At 42.4% G+C, this 22,560-nt stretch overlaps 3 protein-coding genes and 1 pseudogene across 7 annotated transcripts in view; 2 read left to right on the top strand and 2 right to left on the bottom strand.

Moving 5' to 3' along the window:
* The window catches only part of LOC111957646 (ankyrin-1-like), a 312,240-nt gene that overhangs the window by 54,652 nt on the left and 235,028 nt on the right, over positions 1–22,560 (bottom strand). The gene's annotated exons all lie outside the window — the stretch shown is intronic.
* Positions 1–22,560, top strand: part of LOC111957647 (oxysterol-binding protein 2) — a 275,496-nt gene that overhangs the window by 142,471 nt on the left and 110,465 nt on the right. The gene's annotated exons all lie outside the window — the stretch shown is intronic.
* Positions 4,603–9,483, top strand: LOC111957655 (zinc finger protein 501-like). 2 transcript variants are annotated; one of them, XM_023978564.2, is made up of 3 exons: positions 4,603–4,706; positions 5,143–5,329; positions 7,554–9,483. In XM_023978564.2, exons 2-3 carry the CDS (start codon positions 5,161–5,163, stop codon positions 8,303–8,305), a joined length of 921 nt encoding a protein of 306 aa, XP_023834332.1. In that variant the 5' UTR covers positions 4,603–4,706; positions 5,143–5,160; the 3' UTR covers positions 8,306–9,483. The 2 variants fall into 2 exon arrangements, with proteins under 2 accessions (XP_023834332.1, XP_023834333.1); XM_023978565.2 differs by lacking the exon at positions 4,603–4,706 and adding an exon at positions 4,717–4,923.
* Positions 20,576–22,560, bottom strand: part of LOC139023607 (zinc finger protein 658B-like) — a 4,787-nt pseudogene continuing 2,802 nt past the window's right edge.

Below are 22,560 nucleotides of genomic sequence, written 5' to 3'. Positions count from 1 at the left end.
CAAACCAGCAGCTACCAGTATAGTTAGACTATGCAGCTTCCGCGTGGGAGGGGAGGGTAAATGTAGCCTACACACACACTGGCAAAGAGTTTCAGCAGGCAGACACTGCGAAGTTACATCTCCTGAGTGGCATAGGGACTGGAGAAAAAAAAAATGCCTGGAATGTAAAATAATATATTAACCAGTTCCCATGCTGGTTTAAAATAACTGTTCGTTCCGGAACAGTTATAGATCCCTTTTGTGTCAGTTCTGGTTCTGTTCTATGAAATTCCGCGTTTTCTTTTTTGCTTCCCTGAACTGGTTCCAACCCCGCTGTGGTTTAAAATATTGTAAAGTATCCATTAATTAAATAATAATGCTAACAAACTGTAATCTTCTTCTCTCATTGACGGTGGCATGATGTGGTAGATTGGTCTTTATCCAGAAAAGTTAGTATTGTATCATGGTTGATTGATAAATCACCAAGAATAAAAGATGCCATACATTGAATCGTTGGAATAATATAACATCAAACTGCAGGCCTGTGTAGGATTATCTACTTTACGCACAGTCTCTTCTCTACTCGCGTCATCTGGCCCAGAGAAGAGGCTACTCTGGTGAATGTCTGTGATGTATAAAGAATGCGTGCCGTTTTAATAAAGTTAGATCAACGTTTAATAAAGTTAGATCAACGTTTAATAAAGTTAGTATCAACGTTTAATAAAGTAGATCAACGTTTAATAAAGTTAGATCAACATTTAATAAAGTTAGGATCCAACATTTAATAAAGTTAGATCACAATTTAATAAAGTTAGATCAAACGATTTAATAAAAGTTAGATCAACGTTTTATAAAATGTAGATCAACGTTAATAAAGTTAGATCAGACATTTAATAAAAGTTTAGATCAACGTTAATAAAGTTAGATCAACGTTTATTAAAAGTTAGATCAACATATTAATAAGTTTAGATAACATTTAATAAAGTTAGATCAAACGTTTAATAAAAGTTAGATCAACATTTAATAAAGTTAGATCAACATTTAATAAAGTTAGATCCAACGTTTAATAAAGTTAGATCAAACATTTAATAAAGTTAGATCAACGGTTAATAAAGTTAGATCAACATTTAATAAAGTTAGATCAAACATTTCAATAAAAGTGAGATCAACATTTAATAAAGTTAGAATCAACATATAATAAAGTTAGACAACGTTTAATAAAGTTAGATCAACGCTTAATAAAGTTTAGATCAAAATCTAATTTTCGAGCTCTACCCGTAGATTTTGCGGTGACGTAGTGTCCCCCATGAGTGACAGAACACTGAGCCAATCAATGGAGCAACTAGAGAACAATTACCAAACCCCTTATGCTCGTATTTTTCCGCTGGCTGTCCCACCACCACAGAAGCACTGAGCTAGACTGAAACACCTGCATTTTTGGAAGCTGCCTTACTCAAGAAAGCAAAAAAAAGAGACCAAGTGTTGTATGTGGGCTTATTAAACTCAATGTTTTATTTATTTAGTTTACATTGTTTGCAAACTGAAATGTGACATATTAACCAGAATAACATGCAAAACAGGCATCAATTTAAAAAAAAAGATATCTACACATACTAGTACCAGTCAAAAGTTTGGGACACACCTACTCATTTCCAGGATTTTTCTTTTATTTTTACTATATTTTTCTACATTGTATAATAATAATGAAGAACATCATAAACTAATGAAATAATACCATATGAATCATATAGTAACAAAGAAGGTTGTTAAACAAAATCAAAATATATTTTGAGATTGAGATTCTTCAAAAAGAACACAGCAACAACTATGCAGTTACCCATACTTGGGACTTGGGGGAAAACTCCCATACTTGGGACTGGGAAAACTCCCATACTTGGCACTGGGGGAAAACTCCCATAACTTGGGGACTGGGGGAAAACTCCCATACTTCGGACTGGGGAAAACTCCATACTTGGACTGGGGAAAAACTTCCCGATACTTGGGACTGGGGAAAATCTCCCATACTTGGGACTAGGGGAATCATTGGACGAAACTCCCATACTTGGGACTGGGGGAAACTCCCATACTTACTGGGGAAATTGGGATGGGGGAAAACTCCCATACTGGGACTGGGGAAAACTCCGCATACTTGGGAAAACTTCCATACTTGGAACTGGGAAAAACTCCCCTATTTTCAGCACAGACTAAAAAAGTGATGTATCATGTCAGTGGCCAAAATATGCACAACTACTTACTACAGCTGAATATGACAGCTCACAACATTTTATTGCGAGTGTCCATTAATCCAGAACACAGTCAGCAGAATTAGGGTCATTTGGCACGCAACACACTAGCTTGTATCCTAATCCACATTAAAGACTTCGGGTTTCAGAATTTTGTATTCAAAATAAAAGTCAGGGGGAAAACTTTTTCAGACCAAGCAACACTCTGTATTATTTCAGTGCCGCCCCATGAAATGACACCATATGTAACTGAGTGTACAGAACATTAGGAACAACCTTCCAATATTGAGTTGCACCCCCTTTTGCCCTCAGAACAGCCTCAATTTGTCAGGGCATGGATCTACAAAGTGTCGGCAAAGCATTCTAAGGGATGCCTGAGCCATGTTGAATCCAATGCTTCCCACAGTTGTGTGAAGTTGGCTGTAATGTCCTTTGGGTGATGGAACCATTCTTTATCTACACACAATATCCCATAATGACATTAGACATTTTTGCAAATGTATTAAAAATAAAATACAGAAATAGCTTATTAACATACATATTTAATCCTTGAAGATGTTTTCTACAACTTGGAGTCCACCTGTTGTTAAATTCAATTGATTGGACAATGATTTGGAAAGGCACACACCTGTCTATAAAAGGTCCCACAGTTGACAGTGCATGAGAGATGCAAAAAACAAGCCATGAGGTTGAAGGAATTGTCCATAGAGTCCCGAGACAGGATTCTGTCGAGACATACATCTGGGAAGGGTACCAAAACATTTCTTGCAGCATTGAAGGTCCCCAAGAACACATTGGCCTCATCATTCTTAAATGGAAGAAGTTTGAAACCACCAAGACTCTTCCTAGAGCTGGCCATCCGGCGGCCAAACTGACAACCATCTCTGCTGCACTCCACCAATCAGGCCTTTATGGTAGAATTGCCAGACGGAAGCCAACTCCTCAGTAAAAGGCACATGACAATCCACTTGGAGTTTGCCAAATTGGCACCTAAAGGACTCTCAGACCATGAGAACAAGATTTTCTGGTCTGATGAAACCAAGATTGAACGTCTTTGGCCTGAATGCCAATCGTCACGTCTGGAGGAAACCTGGCAGGCATCCCTACGGTGAAAGCATGGTGGTCGCAGCATCATGTCTGTGGGGGTGTTTGTCAGCGGCCGGGACTGGGAGACTAGTCCAGGATCGAGGGAAAGATGAACGGAGCAATGTATAGAGAGATCCTTAATTAAAACCTGCTCCAGATCACTCAGGACTTCAGCCCGGGTTGAAGGTTCACCTTCCAACAGGTCAACAACCCTAAGCCACACAGCCAAACCAAAGCAGGAGTGGTTCGGGACAAGACTCTGAATGTCCTTGAGTAGCCCAGCTAGAGCCCGGACTTGAACCGATCGACCATCTCTGGAGAGACCTGAAAATAGCTGTGCAGCAACACTCCCCATCCAACCTGACAGAGCTTGAGAGGATCTGCACAGAAAGAATGTGAGAAACTCCCAAAATACAGGTGTGCCAAACTTGTAGCGTCTTACCCAAGAAGACTTCCAGGCTGTAATCGCTGCCAAAAATGCTTTCAACAAAGTACTGAGTAAGGGTCTGAATACTTAATGTAAATGTATTATTAAGTTTTTTAGTTGTAATAAATGTGCAACATTTTCTAGAAACCTGTTTTTGCTTTGTCATTATGGGGTATTATGTGTAAATTGATGTGGGAAAATGTCAAGGGGTCTGAATACCTTTCCGAATGCTCTGTACACAATCCATGGTCTCAATTGTCTCAAGGCATCAAATTCTTCTCTAACCTGTCTCCTCCCCTTCATCTACACTGATTGAAGTGGATTTAACAAGTGACATCAATAAGGGTTCATAGCTTTCACCTGGTTTCACCTGGATTTATTTCACCAGTCTATGTAGGCCGTCATTGAAAAATAAGAATTTGTTCTAAACTGACTTGCCTAGTTAAATCATCAATAAGGGATCATAGCTTTCACCTGGATTTATTTCACCAGTCTATGTCATGGAAAGAGCAGGTGTTCCTAATGTTTTGTACAATGGATTGGGTGGAGTAAAAGGCCAGCAACACGCCATATAATTTAGTGTCCCATGAAATGGTATTCTACAGACCCTACTGAGTATTCCCTAGTGCAGCACCTAGAATAGTTTTTACTCTACCAGCCAATATGTATTTCATATACCAGGCCTGGGCAATTCCAGTCCTCGGGGGCCTGATGGGTGTCACACTTTCCCCCCATCCCTAGCGTTTAGACACTTTTTTTTCTATATCATGACTAAATACAGGTTATTGACGCTTGTCTACTATTACATGGGGGGACTTTTATTTTTGAACGTTTCCGAAATTCCGTGACCAGGAAGTACTTCATTAATGTTGCTGACGAGACGCTGATGTCGGCAGGTGGATGATTGATTCTGCTTGCGCTCTCACTGGATGTCATCAACCAAACAAGTAGCCTAAGGAAATCAGTATCAGGTAGCCTACTGCTAACATTTTAAATGTGAGCTTGTAAATTTGGTCTGTAAACTAACGCATTCCATGAATCGTTAGTGGTTGCCGCGGCCTGGCTTTGTTGTTATCCAAACTAGCTAGAACAACACTCCAATCAAACCCGTTTGTGTAGCTAGCTAACTAAATTCAGTGAGAGTTGAAGTGTGTCTTTATTTTATACTTAGCCAGCTATCGTTGCATTGTGAGTAAAATGTCTAGTTAGGAATAAGGTAGAGGGCGGTTGGCTAGGTAGTTAGCTAGCTAAATTATCTTGACCAACCGTTGCTAAACTAATTGGCTACCGGTTTGTGTTAATCCATGTTGAACGGGATGAGATTTTAGCTACATATATATTTTTGGAACTATCCCACGATCAAGGTTAGTGAAAATCCCCCTGAACTCGTTGGGTCTCCTCTTTTAGATCCACCTCTAGCCGACCATGTCTGAACCGGGTTCTGGTTGTGGTGTTCCGGCCCATACAAGCTCACAACAGGGTCCAGAGATGGTGTCAGTGAAGCTGGAGGACTGCAGTCAAACACTGGAACTCAATGTGATTGTCAAAGAGGAGGGAGAGAGCGAGGACAGAAACAGTGACTCCGTTGACTCCGGTAAATTCAGGCTAACAACATCATCTTTGTGTTATACAAATCAAGATCATTGAATTAACCAGCTAATTTTGATAAACAACATTACAGTTGATTTTCTGGTACATTAAGACATCTAAACTTATATGTGTGTTTTGCGTTGTTGAGTCAAATTAGACCATGCCAATATCAAGCTTCAAGTTATTTCTGAATATTTAGACAAGTTTGTATTTGTATTTATTATGGATCCCCATTACTCTTCCTGAGGTCCAGCAAAATGAAGGCAGTTATACATTTTAAAAACATTACAATACATAAGAGTTTTCACAACATATTAAGTGTGTGCCCTCAGGCCTCTACTCCACTACCACATATCTACAACACAAAATCCATGTGTTACGTGTCTATGATTGTTGCTTCACAGTCCCAGCTGTTCAATAGGGTGTATTKTTATCAGTTTTTTGATTMTTTCAGTGAAATATGGAACCGTTCTGTATTTTATCTAACGGGTGGCATCCATACGCCTAAATATTGCTGTTACATTGCACAACCTTCAATGTTATGTCATAATTATGTAAAATTCTGGCAAATTAGTTTGCAACGAGCCAGGCGGCCCAAACTTGCTGGCCAATATACCCTGATTCTGTTGCACAGAACGCAAGACAAGTGACACAATTTCCCTATTAAAAATAAATTAAGTTTAGCAGGCAATATGAACTAAATATGCGAGCGTCTTCAAAATACATATACTTGTGTTTCGATTTTGAAGAAAGGCGTTGATTGTTTATGGTAGAGGGTAGGGGTACACATTGTTCGAAGTGTATTAGTGGGCTTTTTTCACGGAATGGCGCTTGTTAAATCACCCGTTTGGCGAGTAGGGCTGTGACTTCACTATAAATTAAACTAGGCACCGCATCAAATTATATGCAACGCAGGGACAAGCTAGATAAACTATTTAATGATCCACAATCAACCATGTGTAGTTAACTAGTGATTATGTTTGATGGTTGTTGGGTGTTATAAGATAAGTTCTAATAGTGCTGAGCTAGCACTCATTACCTTGGGCTCCTTGCTCCAGGCTCGCACGCTATCAGGTAGTCCAGCCTGCCACCGCAGTCTCCTCGTTGAGTGCATGTAGCATTCGGCCATAATCGGTATCGGCAGGAAAGTGCCGATTACTGCATTGTTATGAAAACTTGAAATCGGCCCTAATTAATTCGCCCATTCCGATTAATCGTCGACCTCTAGTATGCATGGGTGTCCGAGCTGTGTGCCAGTAGTTTAAACAGACAGCTCGGTGCTTTCAACATGTCAATACCTCTCACAAATACAAGTAGTGATAGTCAATCTCTCCTCCACTTTGAGCCATGAGAGATTGACATGCATATTATTAATGCTCTCTGTGTACATCCAAAGGCCATCCGTGCTGCCCTGTTCTGAGCCAATTGCAATTTTTCGAAGTCCATTTTTGTGGCACCTGACCACACAACTGAACAGTATTCAGGTGCGACAAAACTAGGTCCTGTAGGACCTGCCTTGTTGATAGTGTTGTTAAGAATGAAGAGTATCGCTTTATTATGGACAGACTTCTCCCCATCCTAGCTACTGTTGTATAAATATGTTTTGACCATGACAGTTTACAATCCAGGGTTACTCCATGCAGTTTAGTCTCCTCAACCTGCTCGATTTCCACATTATTCATTACAAGATTTAGTTGAGGTTTAGTGAATGATTTGTCCCAAATACAATGCTTTTGGTTTTTGATTCCTTGTCACCTATTCTGAAACTAACCGCAGCTCTTTGTTAAGTGTTACTGTCATTTCAGTTGCTGTAGTAGCTGACGTGTACAGTGTTGATGAGTCATACGCATACATAGACACACTGGCTTTACTCAGTCAATTAGACCATGCCAATATCAAGCTTAAAGTTATTTCTGAATATTTAGGCAAGTTAKCTGGCTAACTCATTGATCCTGTTTTGTAGTATAACCCTCAGGCCTCTGAATGTGGGAGGGTGAGTGCCAAAACAAATGTCTGTCCAGTACTCACCAGTGTGCAATGCATTGTAATTTATCTCTGTGTGATACAAAGCGACAAGCCCCTTGTAAAGTCTGTTAATGCTCTGTTAATGTACACGCCCTCCAGCTCACATCCCACCAAATTCATGTTGAATCCTGCATTTTTAAACCCAAAAGCCTTTGTTTCCGCTCTTTCTGTTTCTTACCCCATATGTGTTCATTTTCTTACAGGAGAGAGCTCCAACCCAGGCTCAGACAGCAAGCCCAGTCCCACAGCATCAGGAAACCGCAGACAGAAGCCCCAACCCTGCTGTAGCGACAGTTGTATTTATCCAACKCGCCACAAATCACACCAACAAACTCCCAAAATAAATAAGACTTACCKTTGCAGTCAATGTGAGAAGAGTTTTCAGACACCAAGCAAGCTAAAGGCTCACCAGAGAATGCACATTGGAGAKAATCCTTACCCCTGCTCCCAGTGTGAGAAGAGCTTCAATCATTCAGGAAGACTTAAGGACCATCAAAGAGTACATACTGGGGAGAAGCCTTACCACTGCTCTCTTTGCGGGAAGAGTTTCAGTCAGTTAGGAAACCTGAAGACTCATCAGAAAAATCACAAGCCTTACCACTGCTCCCAATGTGGGAAGAGTTTCAGTGAGAAAGTAAAACTTACGGGACATGAGAGAGTACATAGTGGAGAGAAACCTTACCACTGTACCCAATGTGGGAAAAGCTTCAATTATTATTCAGTACTTAAGGAACATCAAAGAGTACATACAGGGGAGAAGCCCTACCACTGCACACTTTGTGGGAAGAGTTTCAGTTGGGCAACAAACATAAGGAATCATCAGTTAAGACACATTGGAGAGAAACCTACACRTACTCTCAATGTGATTGTCAAAGAGGAGGAGGGCGAACAGAGACACATTAAGACAGAAGAGAGAGAAGTTGAGGAGAGAGAGGTGAAGGAAGAGGCTACATAAGCTAACTCCATAGGAATGTAAAGGCACACCACCTATCCATTGCAATGCTAACTCCATAGGAATGTAAAGGCACACCTCCTATCCATTGCAATGCTGTCTTCTATGACAGGGCATGGGCAGCACCATTGAAGGCTACCTCTTAAAGTAATCCATGTCTGTTCTACTTCTATGAGTGTATTGGAAGGTAGAAAATAAACTCAAAAAGGTACACATCACCACCTACTTTGATAGTGTACAAAGCCCAGATTGGTGATTTACTGCCAGCTGCAGTTATGGAACGTTAGCTCCATATAATTCATTGGTTGATCCCTCCTGCTGACCTGGATGGAGTTCTGTGATCCTTCCTAAACACACAAGGGACCACGTTAGAAACAAGTGATTTTTTTGCTTTAACGCGTTATCTACTGGGTTGTACTCGGTGCTTGTTTATCCTCAGTAAATCAATCAATCAATAGTAAGTCCCCACCCAGTTGACTACTTTAAAATGTTGAAAACCTTCAATGGCGCTGCCTGTGAGCCTTCTGTCCACCTCTATGGTGGAGAACGAAGTGCTGCTGGATATGTATGACACAGTCCCCTTTAAAAACATATGTGTTWTCCACCCCGGGTTTACCTGAGACGGGTAGTAAAGTTTTTATTTTTTTCTCTACTGGCCACGGTGTATTCCATATACATTGCATGGGGGACAATGGAGGGGCCGGAACACAAAGTACTACTGGATATAAAAGACACAGTCCCTCTCAAAAACGAAACATATTTGGTTAGTAGAGACCATAATGAATAATTTCCAACCCACTTTAACTGAGGAGACAGGGTCTACAGACAGGGTCCTACAGACAGGTCCTACAGACAAGTTCTACAGACAGGGTCTACAGACCAATATTTTCAACATTGTATTTTTCAATATTGGTCCTAAAAAGTTGTCTTTGAAGCAATATTATTATTTATTTTTTCATAAATAACTTATTGCATTTTCTTATTAGCACAATAAAGGTGGCCATTGATTCAAATTGAACATCTTTTTAATCAGTTATTGATATTGTAATTAGTTGAAATGCAGGCTTTTATGTTAGTTTAAAAAAAAAAGTTTGATATTTTATTTAATTTTTGTGAATAAGGTGTTAAGAATGTGTATTTAATTGACCTGCCTGATCAAATAAAGGTAAATAAACTCATTATACGAGAGTGATGTCATTGTTTGTGCTGCTGGCAGTACAAAGGTCAAATTGTGTGGTTTGTAATGATTCTGTGAACTTGTAGATCAAATTAACGCCAAAAGGCGCTTAAAACTGAATCAATAGATGCTTCACAAGTGTGTGTAGGTGAGGCTCAATGTAAGATCAGAAGACTGTTTGGTAGATGTGTGGCAGAAGGGTTGGGATTCCAGAGACCCAAGGGCGGAATTTTAATCAATCCACGCTTCAAAGAACGGTGTTTGCTTGGGGCAGTGGGCAACGCAGCTTAGGACAACGAGAGATCTCTCTCCAAAGCGAGGGTATGACTCAAGGCACACTAGGACAACAGAAGAGTGGCTCTTCCAAAGAGGTTGGTGACCGAAGGTCAGCTAGACAGAAGATGGTCTCTCAAGGAAGGTTGGTGGCCCAAGGTCAGACTATGGACAGAAGAGACTGGCTCCTCCAAAGGAAGGTTTGGTGACCAAGGTCAGACTAGGACAGAAGATTGGCTTCCTCCAAAGGAAGGTTGGTGGACCAAGGTCAGACTCAACAGGAAGAGGAAGAGAGGTGGGGTAAGCAGCCCTGCAAGAGAGAGGTCCCCAAGAGAGGAGTATGAGTGGACCAGGGTCAGATGCTAAGGGACATTGAAGAGGTGGCTTCGCCCTGCCAAAGGAAAGGTTGCCGAGTGGGGAAGGGCCTCCTGGCAAGCGATTATAATTCTCATAATCTTTGATCACGTGTGAGAAATGGCTTAAGCAGGGATTGGCTCAGTCAGAAAGAGATATGGGCATATCGTGTGTGTGAAGTATCTCATTAAGGTACGGACAATTAAAGGAAGTTAAGAGAACTTAGATTAAAACCGCTGTGTCTGCGCATCGACTTTCCTCTGAACACTGGATTAGGTGGTGGTTCTAGGCTCTCATAGATGTGATAGGAACTATAAATGGATTTGCGATAGGGCCTTACCTCCTTAGGTTGGAGCTGGCTTTGGCCTGGTCTCACTGGTTCTCCCACTCTTAATCCGGTGATGTCTACAGAGAAGCGCAAGCATGTGTGTAGGTTCCCTCAAATATCGGTCAGCGCTGGTCGGTCTGACAGATGATGGTTGCTCTAGCTGTTGGGAGTAGCCTGGTCTCTCTAAGCTCTGGAGATGGACGAGTTCGCGACTGGTCGAATGGTCAGACTAGGAAAGAAGAGGTGGCTTCCTCCAAAGGAAGTTGGTTGGCAGGTTTTCCAAAGTCCGAACTGGAAGAAGAGTGGCTTCTCAAAGGAGGTTGGTGACCAAGATCGCTAGGAGAAGAGATGGCTCTCGGAAGGTTGGTGGGCCAAAGGTTCGACTAGGCGGAAGACGAATGCTCCTAAAGGAGGGTTGGTTGGACCAAGGGTAGATAGAGAGGAGGTGGTCATATAACTCGTCCCCTAAGCCCTGCACCCCATGTACTTGTGTAGATCTGAGAGGATTTGATAACACTGTAGAGGGGAGAGACCATTGTTAATTGAATTCATCATTCCATTTGGTTGGCCTTCATGTGAATGGTTTGTGTCTGGACTTTATGGTTTTCTTGCATTGTTGTAAATACAGTGCCTACAGTGCTTTCAGAGAGTATTTATACCCCTTGACTTATTCCACATTTTGTGGTGTTACAGCCTGAATTCAAAATGGATTAAAGAAAAACATGTATCTCACCCATCTACACACACAAACCCATAATGACAAATTGAAAACATGTTTTTAGAAGGTGGTTTGAAATGTGTCTTGAAATATCAGATTCCATGTGCTTTTTTTGGCTGTTCAGACTGCACGAAAAATAACAGATTCTAATCGAATATGCAAAAATAATTGGATTTCAGTCACTTCAAACTGCCAATGTGAACAAGGCTTTAGACCAGCAGCAGCCAGTGGAAAAACATGGTAGGGAAGTGAAGACACAGAGACAGCAACAGAAGAGTAGATGATGGAGAGAGGCAACAGACAAGACAGAGACAGCAACAGAAGAGTAGATGATGGAGAGAGGCAACAGACAAGACAGAGACAGCAACAGAAGAGTAGATGATGGAGAGAGACACCAGAGAAGACAGAGAAAGTGACAGAAGAGGGAAAATGGAGAGAGACACCAGAGAAAATGACAGAAGAGGGCAGATGGAGAGAGACACCAGACAAGACAGAGAAAGTGAAATAAGACGGCAGATGGAGAGAGACAACAGAGAAGACAGAGTAAGTGACAGAAGAGGGCAGATGGAGAGAGACACCAGAGAAGACAGAGAAAGTGACAGAAGAGGGCAGATGGAGAGCGACAACAGAGAAGACAGAGAAAGTGACAGAAGAGGGCAGATGGAGAGAAAACATAGGTAGGTTGAGCACACAGTAAACCGTATTACTTCAAGCTGCTCTATAGATTCTAATTACACTGAACTAAAATATTAATGAAACATGTAAAGTTTTGGTCCCATGTTTCATGAGCTGAAATAAAATATCCCAGACATTTTTGACAATCAGATTGGCTCATTAGACAAGTCAGAGTCTATGTTTGAAGTTGTTGAGTGGTTTTTGGCAATACACTGTAGAGTAAAGAGTAGAGAGTGTTCCAGAGTAGAGAGACCCACAGTAGCAACTGTAATTGAGTACTGGTATTTTCTGCTGTGGCAGGTGGGAAGGTGCAAATTACCTGAAAAATATCTAATATCTAATCTCAAAGTTAATCTCAAAGTGCACCAAATTCATGCATTTAGCTGTTGAAATTCCTTATTTTTTTTGTCGGGGTAGAATGCCCCCGGACTCCCCTACTGGCTTTGGGCTAAGACCCCAATGTCTTGAAATCCTACAAATATTTTTTAATTAACCTTTATTTAACTAGGCAAGTCAGTTAAGAACAAATTATYATTTACAATGACGGCCTACACCGGCCAAACCCGGACGACGCTGGRCCAATTGTGCACCACCCTATGGGACTCCCAATCATGGCCAGTTTTGATACAGCCTGGATTCAAACCAGGGTGTCTGTAGTGACACCTCTAGCACTGAGATGCAGTACCTTGGACCGCTGCGCCACTCAGGAGCTGCAAGAGCCCCTACCAGTGAGGAAGAGGAGCTGCAAGAGGTTTCACTCTCTCCAACATCTGCCCACTTGGTAATACAGCGTTATTCAATGCGTTTATATGGCCTTTTTTTATTTAACCTTTATTTAACTAGGCAAGTCAGTTAAGAACAAATTCTAATTTACAATGACGGCCTACCGGGGAACAGTGGGTTAACTGCCTTGTTCAGGGGCAAGAACAATCTAGCAATTGGTTACTGCCCAACGCTTACACACATAGGCTACCTGCGGTATGTTTAATTGTAGGGGTGCACATGGGTCTGGAGATCAGAAATGTCAGTTAGAGAGAGGACGGTTGAGGTTACCAGGGTTAGAATATGGCAGAGTTGTCATATGCTGAGGCAGTGAAGGAAGTAGAGGAAGATGGGTCAAGGGGGAGGGATCCTGAAGGAGTGGTGTAAGTAGTAGATCTGCACCAGTACAGAGGGATAGGCCGGAGTGATGTATGTTCAGTAAGATTGAGTTTTTTGAATTTATCGCATTGTTTATCAACTGTATTGCAGGAGTGGAAAAGGTTGCGAAAATGAAGTTGTGGTGGCAGTTGCAGAGAAGTTTTGGTTGTATGAGATTTGACATCAGAAGAGTTACAGGGTGGTGTAAGTGGTCCTGTCCTTTCAGGCTGTTGGCTGAGGTAGATTACATAGATTTAGTGGAGTAGGGTGGTGGGTTTTTAATTGTGGTAGGTTAGATGGTAGGGTATTTGTTCATTTATTAACTTTAAAAAAAGAAGCGAACTATAAGGGAGTTATACTCCAGTCTAGGTGGTGGCGGTAATGCAACGTGTATTGGATGCCAACCGCCGTTAACCACATCGAAGAAGAGATCCCGTCATACAGAGTGTTTATACCATATAGAATATCATATTGAACTTTCTGCTTGCTCTCACAGGATCTCATCATTTGCATTACAGCCAAACGATTACAGAAAGTTAACTGTTCAGGTATTTACATTTTAAATGTGACCTTTGTTTGGTAGTAAACTAACGCATTCCATAAATCTGCAGTGGTTGCCGCGGCCTTTCTTTTGTTGTTGTTTTCCCAGCAAGGTAGCCATTAGTCAGCTAGATAGTTAGTTAGTTACAACTCCAATCCGTAGTATAGCTAATGTTAGTTACTAACTACAGTTCAGGGTAACGGTTGAAGTGTGACTTGCGTTTGGTAGCCAGCTATCGTCTCATTGTGAGCAAAATGACTAGCGAGGAATAGCTAGTAGCTTATTAGCTGAACAACCGCTGCTGAAATACCTGGCTACCGGTTAGTACTAAAATCATTCCATGAACTGCACGGTTGCCATGCCGGGCCTTGAGATGTGTTCCCCAGCTCCATTAGCGATTAGCACGCTAGATAGTTAGCTACCTACACCCTCCAACCGTTTCTTAAGCTGATAGCTAACTTCAGTTCAGGGTAACGGTTGAAGTGTGACTTGCGTTTGGTAGCCAGCTATCGTCTCATTGTGAGCAAAATTACTAGCGGAGATTAGCTGGACCAACCGTTACTATGGACTACGGATTATATGCTAACTGTTGGACGTGATGTGTGGTTAGCTCGTTTAGCAAACGTTACATATTGGTGTTGTCTTTTCTGAGTGCAATCCCACGAAAGATCCATTTGTGAAAACCATCCTGAACTATTTGGGTCTCCGCTTTTAGATACACCAGCCTACCATTGTGAGCCGGGTTCTGGCTGTGGTGTTCCGGCCCAGAAAGCTCACAACGGGCTCCAGAGGTGATGACAGTGAAGCTGGAAGGCAGTCAAACACTGGAACTCAATGTGATTGTGAAAGGAGGAGGAGGAGGAGGAGGAGAGAAATCAGGAGGAAGAAAATAGTGACTCGGGTGAGTTCTGAGGTCTTTTCCCACTAGCAAGCCTTTGCTGATAGCTACTTTATTGAGGAACAATATACTTACTGATGATGAAGATGTGGGGGTCTCACCTACTTAAGATGGATGCACTAACTGCAAGTCGCTCTGGTTAAGCGCGTCTGCTAAATGCCTATGAAAATGTTCAGACTTACATCCTCTTTGACTTGAGTTCAGGCTGTGTTTGGAGGGAGGCGAATTCTTATATCACCAAACATGATAATATTTTATATATTTAATTTGCGTTATCACTGTGTGATTCAAAGCAACAAGCCCCTAGTAAAGCTTTCTTTCAATGCTCTGTTAATGTACCAGCCCTCTGGCTCACATCCCAACAAATTAAAGGAGAATGAATAAAAAAAAAAAAAAACTTCTCTGGTTGAAAATGGCTTATGTGGCATCGAATTAAATTGTCAACTTTTTCAACTTTCAATATAGCTAAGTGTAGGTGAGATATTTGGGTCATAGTAATTCCAAAACAGTTGTGAGATTTGTGGGTAACAGGTGGTCACGACGTACATGAGGGTTGTGTTTTGAATTCCAATCGTGCCCCACTACACAACAACCTGATCACTGACACGATGAGACAGCCTAAGGTAGGAGGTCAAGACCTGCCGTATGGGCAGAGTACAACACTCTCCCTCAATGTGATCAAGACAAAGGAGATGATGTGGACCAGGAAAAAGGCGGACCGAGCAGCCCCATTCTCATCGACGGGGCTGTAGTGGAGCAGGTTGAGAGCTTCAAGTTCCTTTGGCGTCACAATCACCACAAACTAACATGGTCCAAGCTCACCAAGACAAAGTATTCCCGTGAGAGGGCATGAACTATCCCAGGGAGACACAAAGACTTGGCATGGGTCCTCAGATTTTTACAGCTACACATCGAGAGCATCCTGAACGGGTTGCATCACTGCCTGGTATGGCAACTGCTCGGCCGCAAGGCACTACAGAGTGTAGTGCGTACGGCCAGTACATCACCAGGGCCAAGTTTCCCTGCCATCCAGGCACAGCGGTAGTCAGAGGAAGGCCCTAACGGAAGGCCTAAAAATCGTCACAGTCAGCCACCCTAGTCATAGATGTTCCCTCTGCTACCGCAGAAGCACGGAGAGCAGTACCAGAGTGCAAGTCTAGGTTCAAGAGGCTCCTAAATAGCTTTCTACTTCCAAGCCATAAGACTCCTGAACAGCTAATCAAATGGCTCGCAGACTATTTGCATAGTCTGGGTAAGCCATTCCCTTCTCCTAGTGCCAACGCTTGTCTCGAAGCACCGTCTCACTACATGGTTCTCTCAAGACATCTCAATTCATTATTAGCCAATTACCCGATACGTGATAGTCATCTCACAGTCGGTCGAGCTTCCGAGGTAGGCTATTAGTGAAGGGCCGACAACATCGGGGTAGGCTGCTAGTGAAGGCCGAAACTCCGGGGGAGGACTAGTGAAGGACGACACATCGGGGAGGCTACTAGTGAAGACAGACACATCGGGGAGCTACTAGTGAAGGACGACACATCGGGAGGTACTAGTGAGCGCGAACACATCGGGGTAGGCTACTAGTGAAGACCGACCATCGGGGAGGCTACTAGTGAAGGCGAAACATCGGGGTAGGCTACTGGGAAGGGACTCGGGTGGCTGTTGATGCAGGCCGACACATCGGGGTAGGCATTTAGTGAAGGCCGACACATCGGGGTAGTGCATTAGTGAAGGCGACACATCGGGGTAGGCTATTAGTGAAGGCCGACCATCGGGGTAGGCTATTAGTGGAGAGGCGACACAATCGGGGTAGTCACTATGGGAAGGCCAGACACATCGGGGTAGGCGTATAGAATGGGACGACACAGCGGGGTAGGTGTTAGTAGACAGGAGGACACTATGGTAGGACATGGGTCCTACTAGTGAAGACAGACACATCGGGGGTGGCTATAGTGAAGACCGACACATCGGGTAGGCTTGTTAGTAGGGACAGACCTGGGTAGGCTCTAGTGAAGACGCACAAATCGGGGTAGGCTGTATCTAGTGAAACAGAACAGCATGGGGTAGGCTGCTGTGAGAGAGACACAAATCGGGGTAGGCCTGCTACTAGTGAAGCAGACACATCGGGGTAGAGCTGCTAGTGAAGACAGACACTATCGATGATGAGACGCCTCGGATGCTAGCTATGGAAGACGAAATGGGAGACTGCTAATGAGACCGGAGAACAATCGAGGAAGAGAGCATGGTGTGACAGTGAGCTGCTAGACACAATCGGGTAGGCTGTTAGTGAAGACCCAGGACATGGGGGAGGCTGCTAGTGAAGACCGACACCATCGGGGTAGGCTGCTAGTGAAGACAGACACATCGGGGGATGTACTAGTGAAGACAGACACATGGGAGACTGCTAGGAAGACGACAACACGGGGTAGGCTGCTAGTGAAGACGACACATCGGGGTAGGCTGCTAGTGAAGTACGACACATCGGGGTAGGCTATGCTAGTGAAGACCGCACATCAGGGGTAGGCTGGCACTAGTGAAGACAGACACATCGGGGGATCTTGGCTAGTTGGAGGACACAATCGGGGTATGGCCTATTGTGAAAGACAACAACATCAGGGGATCACGGTCTTTCGGATTCAGACGCTAATTGAAGAGTTAGAACAATGTCCACTTTTTTGGTCGACAAGAATGAGTAACGAACAAGGCAGCTGCTGCTTTTATTAAGTCATGTTCTAATCGCCCATAGTACAAACATTGACCTCTTCTATTGGTCAGCCTTGTCAGCGAACAAGATGGTAACGAACAGAACTGCCGCTTTTAACTATGTCAATGTACTATCCCCAATAGTACAAACATTGACCTCTTCTATTGGTCAGCTTGTTGTTCTGTGCGAGAAGTAAATATTCCAGACCAGACTCTGGGACAGTTTGTGGGGTGATAGATCCAATGAATACAACCATCGTACATCAAAACCACCTTTAATAACAATGAGGCTGACAGAATGTTTAGTTACCATTTTTTTGTAAAGTATTTAGTCTCATATACGATTCAGCAATGTCCACACGGCAATAAAGGCTATAAGCTCAGCAATGTTCTCACGGCAGTAAATCAAATCAAATTTTATTGGTCACATAACATCTTACGCAGATTAATGCAGTGTAGCGAAATCTTGGCTTGTGAACCGTAGCAGTAATATCATAACAAGTATTTAACAATTTCACAACAACTACCTTATACAACACAAGTGTAGGGAATTAATAGAATATGTACAATAAATATATGGATGAGTCGATGGCCGAACGGCAATAGGGCAGATGCTATGGTAATAGAGTAAGTATATACATATTGAAGAATATGTAGGATTGTAAACATTATATAAAGTGACGTTTAAGTGACTAGTGATACATTTATTAATCCAAATGTTAATTATAAAGTGGCTAAAGATTGAGTCTGTATGTTGGCAAGAAGCCACTCAATGCTAGTGATGGCTGTTTAAGTCTGATGGCCTTGAGATAGATCTGTTTTTCAGTCTCTCGGTCCTAGCTTTGATGCACGCTGTATTGACCTCGCTTCTGGTATAGCGGGTTGAACAGGCAGTGTCTGGGTGGGTTGTTGTCCTTGAGGATCTTTTTTTCCTTCCTGTGACATCGGGTGGTGTAGGTGTCCTGGAGGGCAGGTAGTTTGCCCCAGTGATGCGTTGTGCAGACCTCACTACCCTCTGGAGATCCTTACGGTTGTGGGCGGAGCAGTTGCCGTACCAGGCGGTGATACAGCCCCTCCCCCTACAGGAGAGGGCCTAGAACTCACCCTTGTGGGGCCCCAGTGTTGAGGATCAGTGGGGTGGAGATGTTGCTTCCTACCCTCACCACCTAGGGGCGGCCTGTCAAAGTCCAGGACCCAGTTGCACAGGGCGGGGTCGAGACCCAGGGTCTCGAGCTTCATGACGAGTTTGGAGGTTACTATGGTGTTGAATGCTGAGCTGTAATCGATGAACAGCATTCTTACATAGGTATTCCTCTTGTCCAGATGGGATAGGGCMGTGTGGTTGCGATTGCGTTGTCTGTGGAMCTATTTGGTCGGTAAGCAAATTGGAGTGGGTCTAGGATGTCAGGTAGGGTGGAGGTGATATGATCCTTGACTAGTCTCTCAAAGCACTTCATGATGACAGAAGTGAGTGCTACGGGGCGATAGTCATCTAGTTCAGTTACCTTAGATTTCATGGGAACAGGAACAATGGTGGCCCTCTTGAAGCATGTGGAAACAGCAGACTGGGATAGGGATTGATGGAATATGTCCGTAAACACAACAGCCAGCTGGTTTGCGCATGCTCTGAGGACGCGGCTAGGGATGCCGTCTGGGCCTTTAACACGTTTAAATGTTTTACTCACGTTGGCTGCTGTGAAGGAGAGCCCGCAGGTTTTGGTAGTGGGCCGTGTCAGTGGCACTGTATTGTCCTCAAAGCAAGCAAAGAAGTTGTTTAGTTTGTCTGGGAGCAAGACATTGGTGTCCGCGACGGGGCTGCTTTTCTTTTTGTAATCCGTGATTGGCTGTAGACCCTGCCACATACRTCTCGTGTCTGAGCCGTTGAATTGCGACTCTACTTTGTCTATATACTGACGCTTAGCTTGTTTGATTGCCTTGCGGAGGGAATAGCTACACTGTTTGTATTCAGTCATGTTTCCGGTYGCTTTGCCATGATTAAAAGCAGTGGTTYGCACTTTCAGTTTTGCACGAATCCACGGTTTCTGGTTGRGGAAGGATTTAATAGTCACCGTGGGTACCATATCACCGATGCCCTTGCTAATAAACTTGCTCACYGAATAAGCGTATACATCAATGTTAWTGTCCGATGCTATCCGGAACATATCCCAGTCCACATGAACGAAGCAATCTTGAAGCGTGGAATCAGATTGGTCGGACCAGCATTGAACAGACCTGAGCACGGGCGTTTCCTGTTTTAGTTTCTGTCTACAGGCTGGGAGCAACAAAATGGAGTCGTCTTCAGATTTGCAGAGGGAGGGCTTTGTACGCGTCACAGAAWTTAGAGTAGCAATGATCCAGAGTGTTGCCAGCCCGGGTCGCGCATTCAATATGCTGATMAAATTTAGAGAGCCTTGTTTTCGGATTAGCCTTGTTAAAATCCCCAGCTACAATAAATGCAGCCTCAGGATATGTGGTTTCCAGTTTACATAGTCCAATGAAGTTCTTTCAGGGCCGTCAAGGTGTCTGCTTGGGGGGGGATATACACGGCTGTGATTATAATCGAAGAGAATTCTCTTGGTAGATAATGCGGTCGGCATTTGATCGTAAGGAATTATAGGTCAGGTGAACAAAAGGACTTGAGTTCTTGTATGTTGTTATGATCACACCACGACTTGTTAATCATAAGGCATACACCCCCGCCCTTCTTCTTACCAGAGAGATGTTTGTTTCTGTCGGCTCGATGCATGAAGAAACCGGGTGGGCTATAAGCTCAGCAATGCGCACACGGCAGTAGGCTATAAGCGCAAATGTTCCAAATTGCATTTATAATTTATGGTTAAATAGTTTAAAATGTTGACTGCCTCCGCTCAGATTGCAAGGTGGGTGATGTTGCGGTGCTCAACAGTCACTGGCCTTTCTCTCCTATCTGAATGAACAGTGCCTCTGGTATGACAGAATCAAGCCTTTAGACCTTAATATTAATTATCCTTTCGTTCCTGAAATGATAGAAGCTCTTCCCACAAAAAGATCCAAGTGGTAAGGCTCTTCCCTATGGTAGTTTTTGTTTTTTTTTTTTTTTTTTTTTTTTTTTTTTTTTTTTTTTTTTTTTTTTTTTTTTTTTTTTTTTTTTTTTTTTTTTTTTTTTTTTTTTTTTTTTTTTTTTTTTTTTTTTTTTTTTTTTTTTTTTTTTTTTTTTTTTTTTTTTTTTTTTTTTTTTTTTTTTTTTTTTTTTTTTTTTTTTTTTTTTTTTTTTTTTTTTTTTTTTTTTTTTTTTTTTTTTTTTTTTTTTTTTTTTTTTTTTTTTTTTTTTTTTTTTTTTTTTTTTTTTTTTTTTTTTTTTTTTTTTTTTTTTTTTTTTTTTTTTTTTTTTTTTTTTTTTTTTTTTTTTTTTTTTTTTTTTTTTTTTTTTTTTTTTTTTTTTTTTTTTTTTTTTTTTTTTTTTTTTTTTTTTTTTTTTTTTTTTTTTTTATTCTTTGATGTTCTTTAAGGCTTCCTGAATGATTAAAGCTCTTCCACAAAGAGAGCAGTGGTGAGGCTTCTCTCCTGTGTGGATTCTCTGGTGTTTCTGTAGAGTATCTTCCAAACGGAAATTCTTCCCACATTCGAAGCAGTTGTAAGGCTTCTCTCCATATGTACCTTCTCATGTCTCTTAAGGTGTGCTTTCTCACGGAAACGCTTCCCACATGCTGAGCAGTGGAAAGGTTTCTCTCCAGTGTGTACTCTTTGATGATTCTTTAGATTACTTGAGGAACTAAAATTCTTCCCACATTGAGGGCAGGGGTAACGATAACGACCAGGTAGTCTTGAAGTACCTGAGTCAACTACACCATTACTTTCCTCAATTTCTCTCTTTACCTTATCATTGATTTCCCTCTCACCCTCCTCTCTTTGATAATCACATTGAAGTACAGGTAGGCTTCTCTTCTATGTGTATTCGCTGATGACTCTTTAGGTTTCCGGGTTGATTGAAACTCTTCCCACAAAGAGAGCAGTGGTAAGGCTTCTCTCTACTGTGTGATCTCTGGTGATTCTTTAGATCTCCTGCAAAACGGAATTTCTTTCCACACTCAGTGCAGTGGTAAGGTTTTCTCCCTGTATGTATTCTCTGGTGTTCCTTAAGGCTTCCTGAATGATTAAAGCTCTTCCCACATGTGGTGCAGTGGTAAGGCTTCTCTTCACTAGTACTCTCTTCATGTCTATTAAGATTTACTTTCTCACTGAAACCCCTCCCGCATGTGGAGCAGTGGAAAGGTTTCTCTCAGTGTGTACTCTTTGATGATTCTTTAGGCTTACTTCTCTTGTAAAACTCTTCCCACAAGCAGAGCAGTGGAAAGGTTTCTCTCCTGTGTGAGTTCTCTTATGAGTCTTTAGAATCTCTGCCCGACTGAAACACTTCCCACATTGGGTGCAGTGGTGAGGCTTCTCCCCTGTATGTATTCTTTGATGTTCTGTAAGGTTTCCTGAACGATTAAAGCTCTTCCCACACTGGGAGCAGTGGTAGGCTTCTCCCCTGTATGTATTCTCTGGTGACTTTTTAGACTTCCAAGCTGAGTGAATCCCTCCCACACTGAGCGCAGTGGTAAGGCTTTTTTTTACTGTGTGATCTCTGATGACTCTTAGGTCTCCTGTCCGACTGAAACTCTTCCCACATTGGGAGCAGAGGTATGTTTCTTATTTTGGGAGTCTGTTTGAGTGATTTGAGGTGAGTTGGACAAATAAAACTGTCGCTACAGCAGGTTGGTGCTTCTGTCTGCATTGTTTATGATTTCCTGATGCTGTGGGACTGGGCTTGCTGTCTGAGCCTGGGTTGGAGCTCTTTCCTGTAAGAATATGAACCATATTGGGTAAGAAACAGAAAGAGGAACAAAGGCTTTTAGGCTTAGAAATGCGGATTTAACCTTAAATAACAGCTGAAAAAACTAGTCACGGTAGCAACAACATATCCTACCACTTCCTCAAATATGCCGAAATAATCTCAGATCAATCAAGAAATCTGTAATTAGTGCAGAGCCATGATGTAGTGATAAAACTCCCCTACACCAATCACTTTAAGACTCCCACCAGAGACCAGGGTTCCATACCCTTCACAACAACATTTATTAGTTCCTAAATCACTAGCCAGCCAAGTTCCATCTCTGTGTTTTGTCAATGAAGCAGGTACATCGAGCAGGCAGGCCACGTTAGCTCCATCAGCTTATCAGCTCACTGGCGACACATGTGTTTCCGTACCGATTTGTTTCTTACAACTTTCTCGCTATCCATTACCAGAGTGTGTAAGTCAGTGTTTCATAGCAAATCATGTTAAAACAGGTCGCGGCGGACCACAAGATGTTCGCGAAGGAATTTTGACAAGTGGCAGTTGAGATGCAAGTGCGCATCGTCTCAATTCCCCATTTGCCCAAAATAGGCTGTAGTCAATACCATAGTCTGTCATGTTTGACAAATATAATG

Source organism: Salvelinus sp. IW2-2015, linkage group LG33, assembly GCF_002910315.2.
Source record: "Salvelinus sp. IW2-2015 linkage group LG33, ASM291031v2, whole genome shotgun sequence".
NCBI lineage: Eukaryota > Metazoa > Chordata > Actinopteri > Salmoniformes > Salmonidae > Salvelinus > Salvelinus sp. IW2-2015.
The sequence above is the reverse complement of the archived record's forward strand: the minus strand, read 5'-3'. Positions and strand labels throughout refer to the sequence as shown.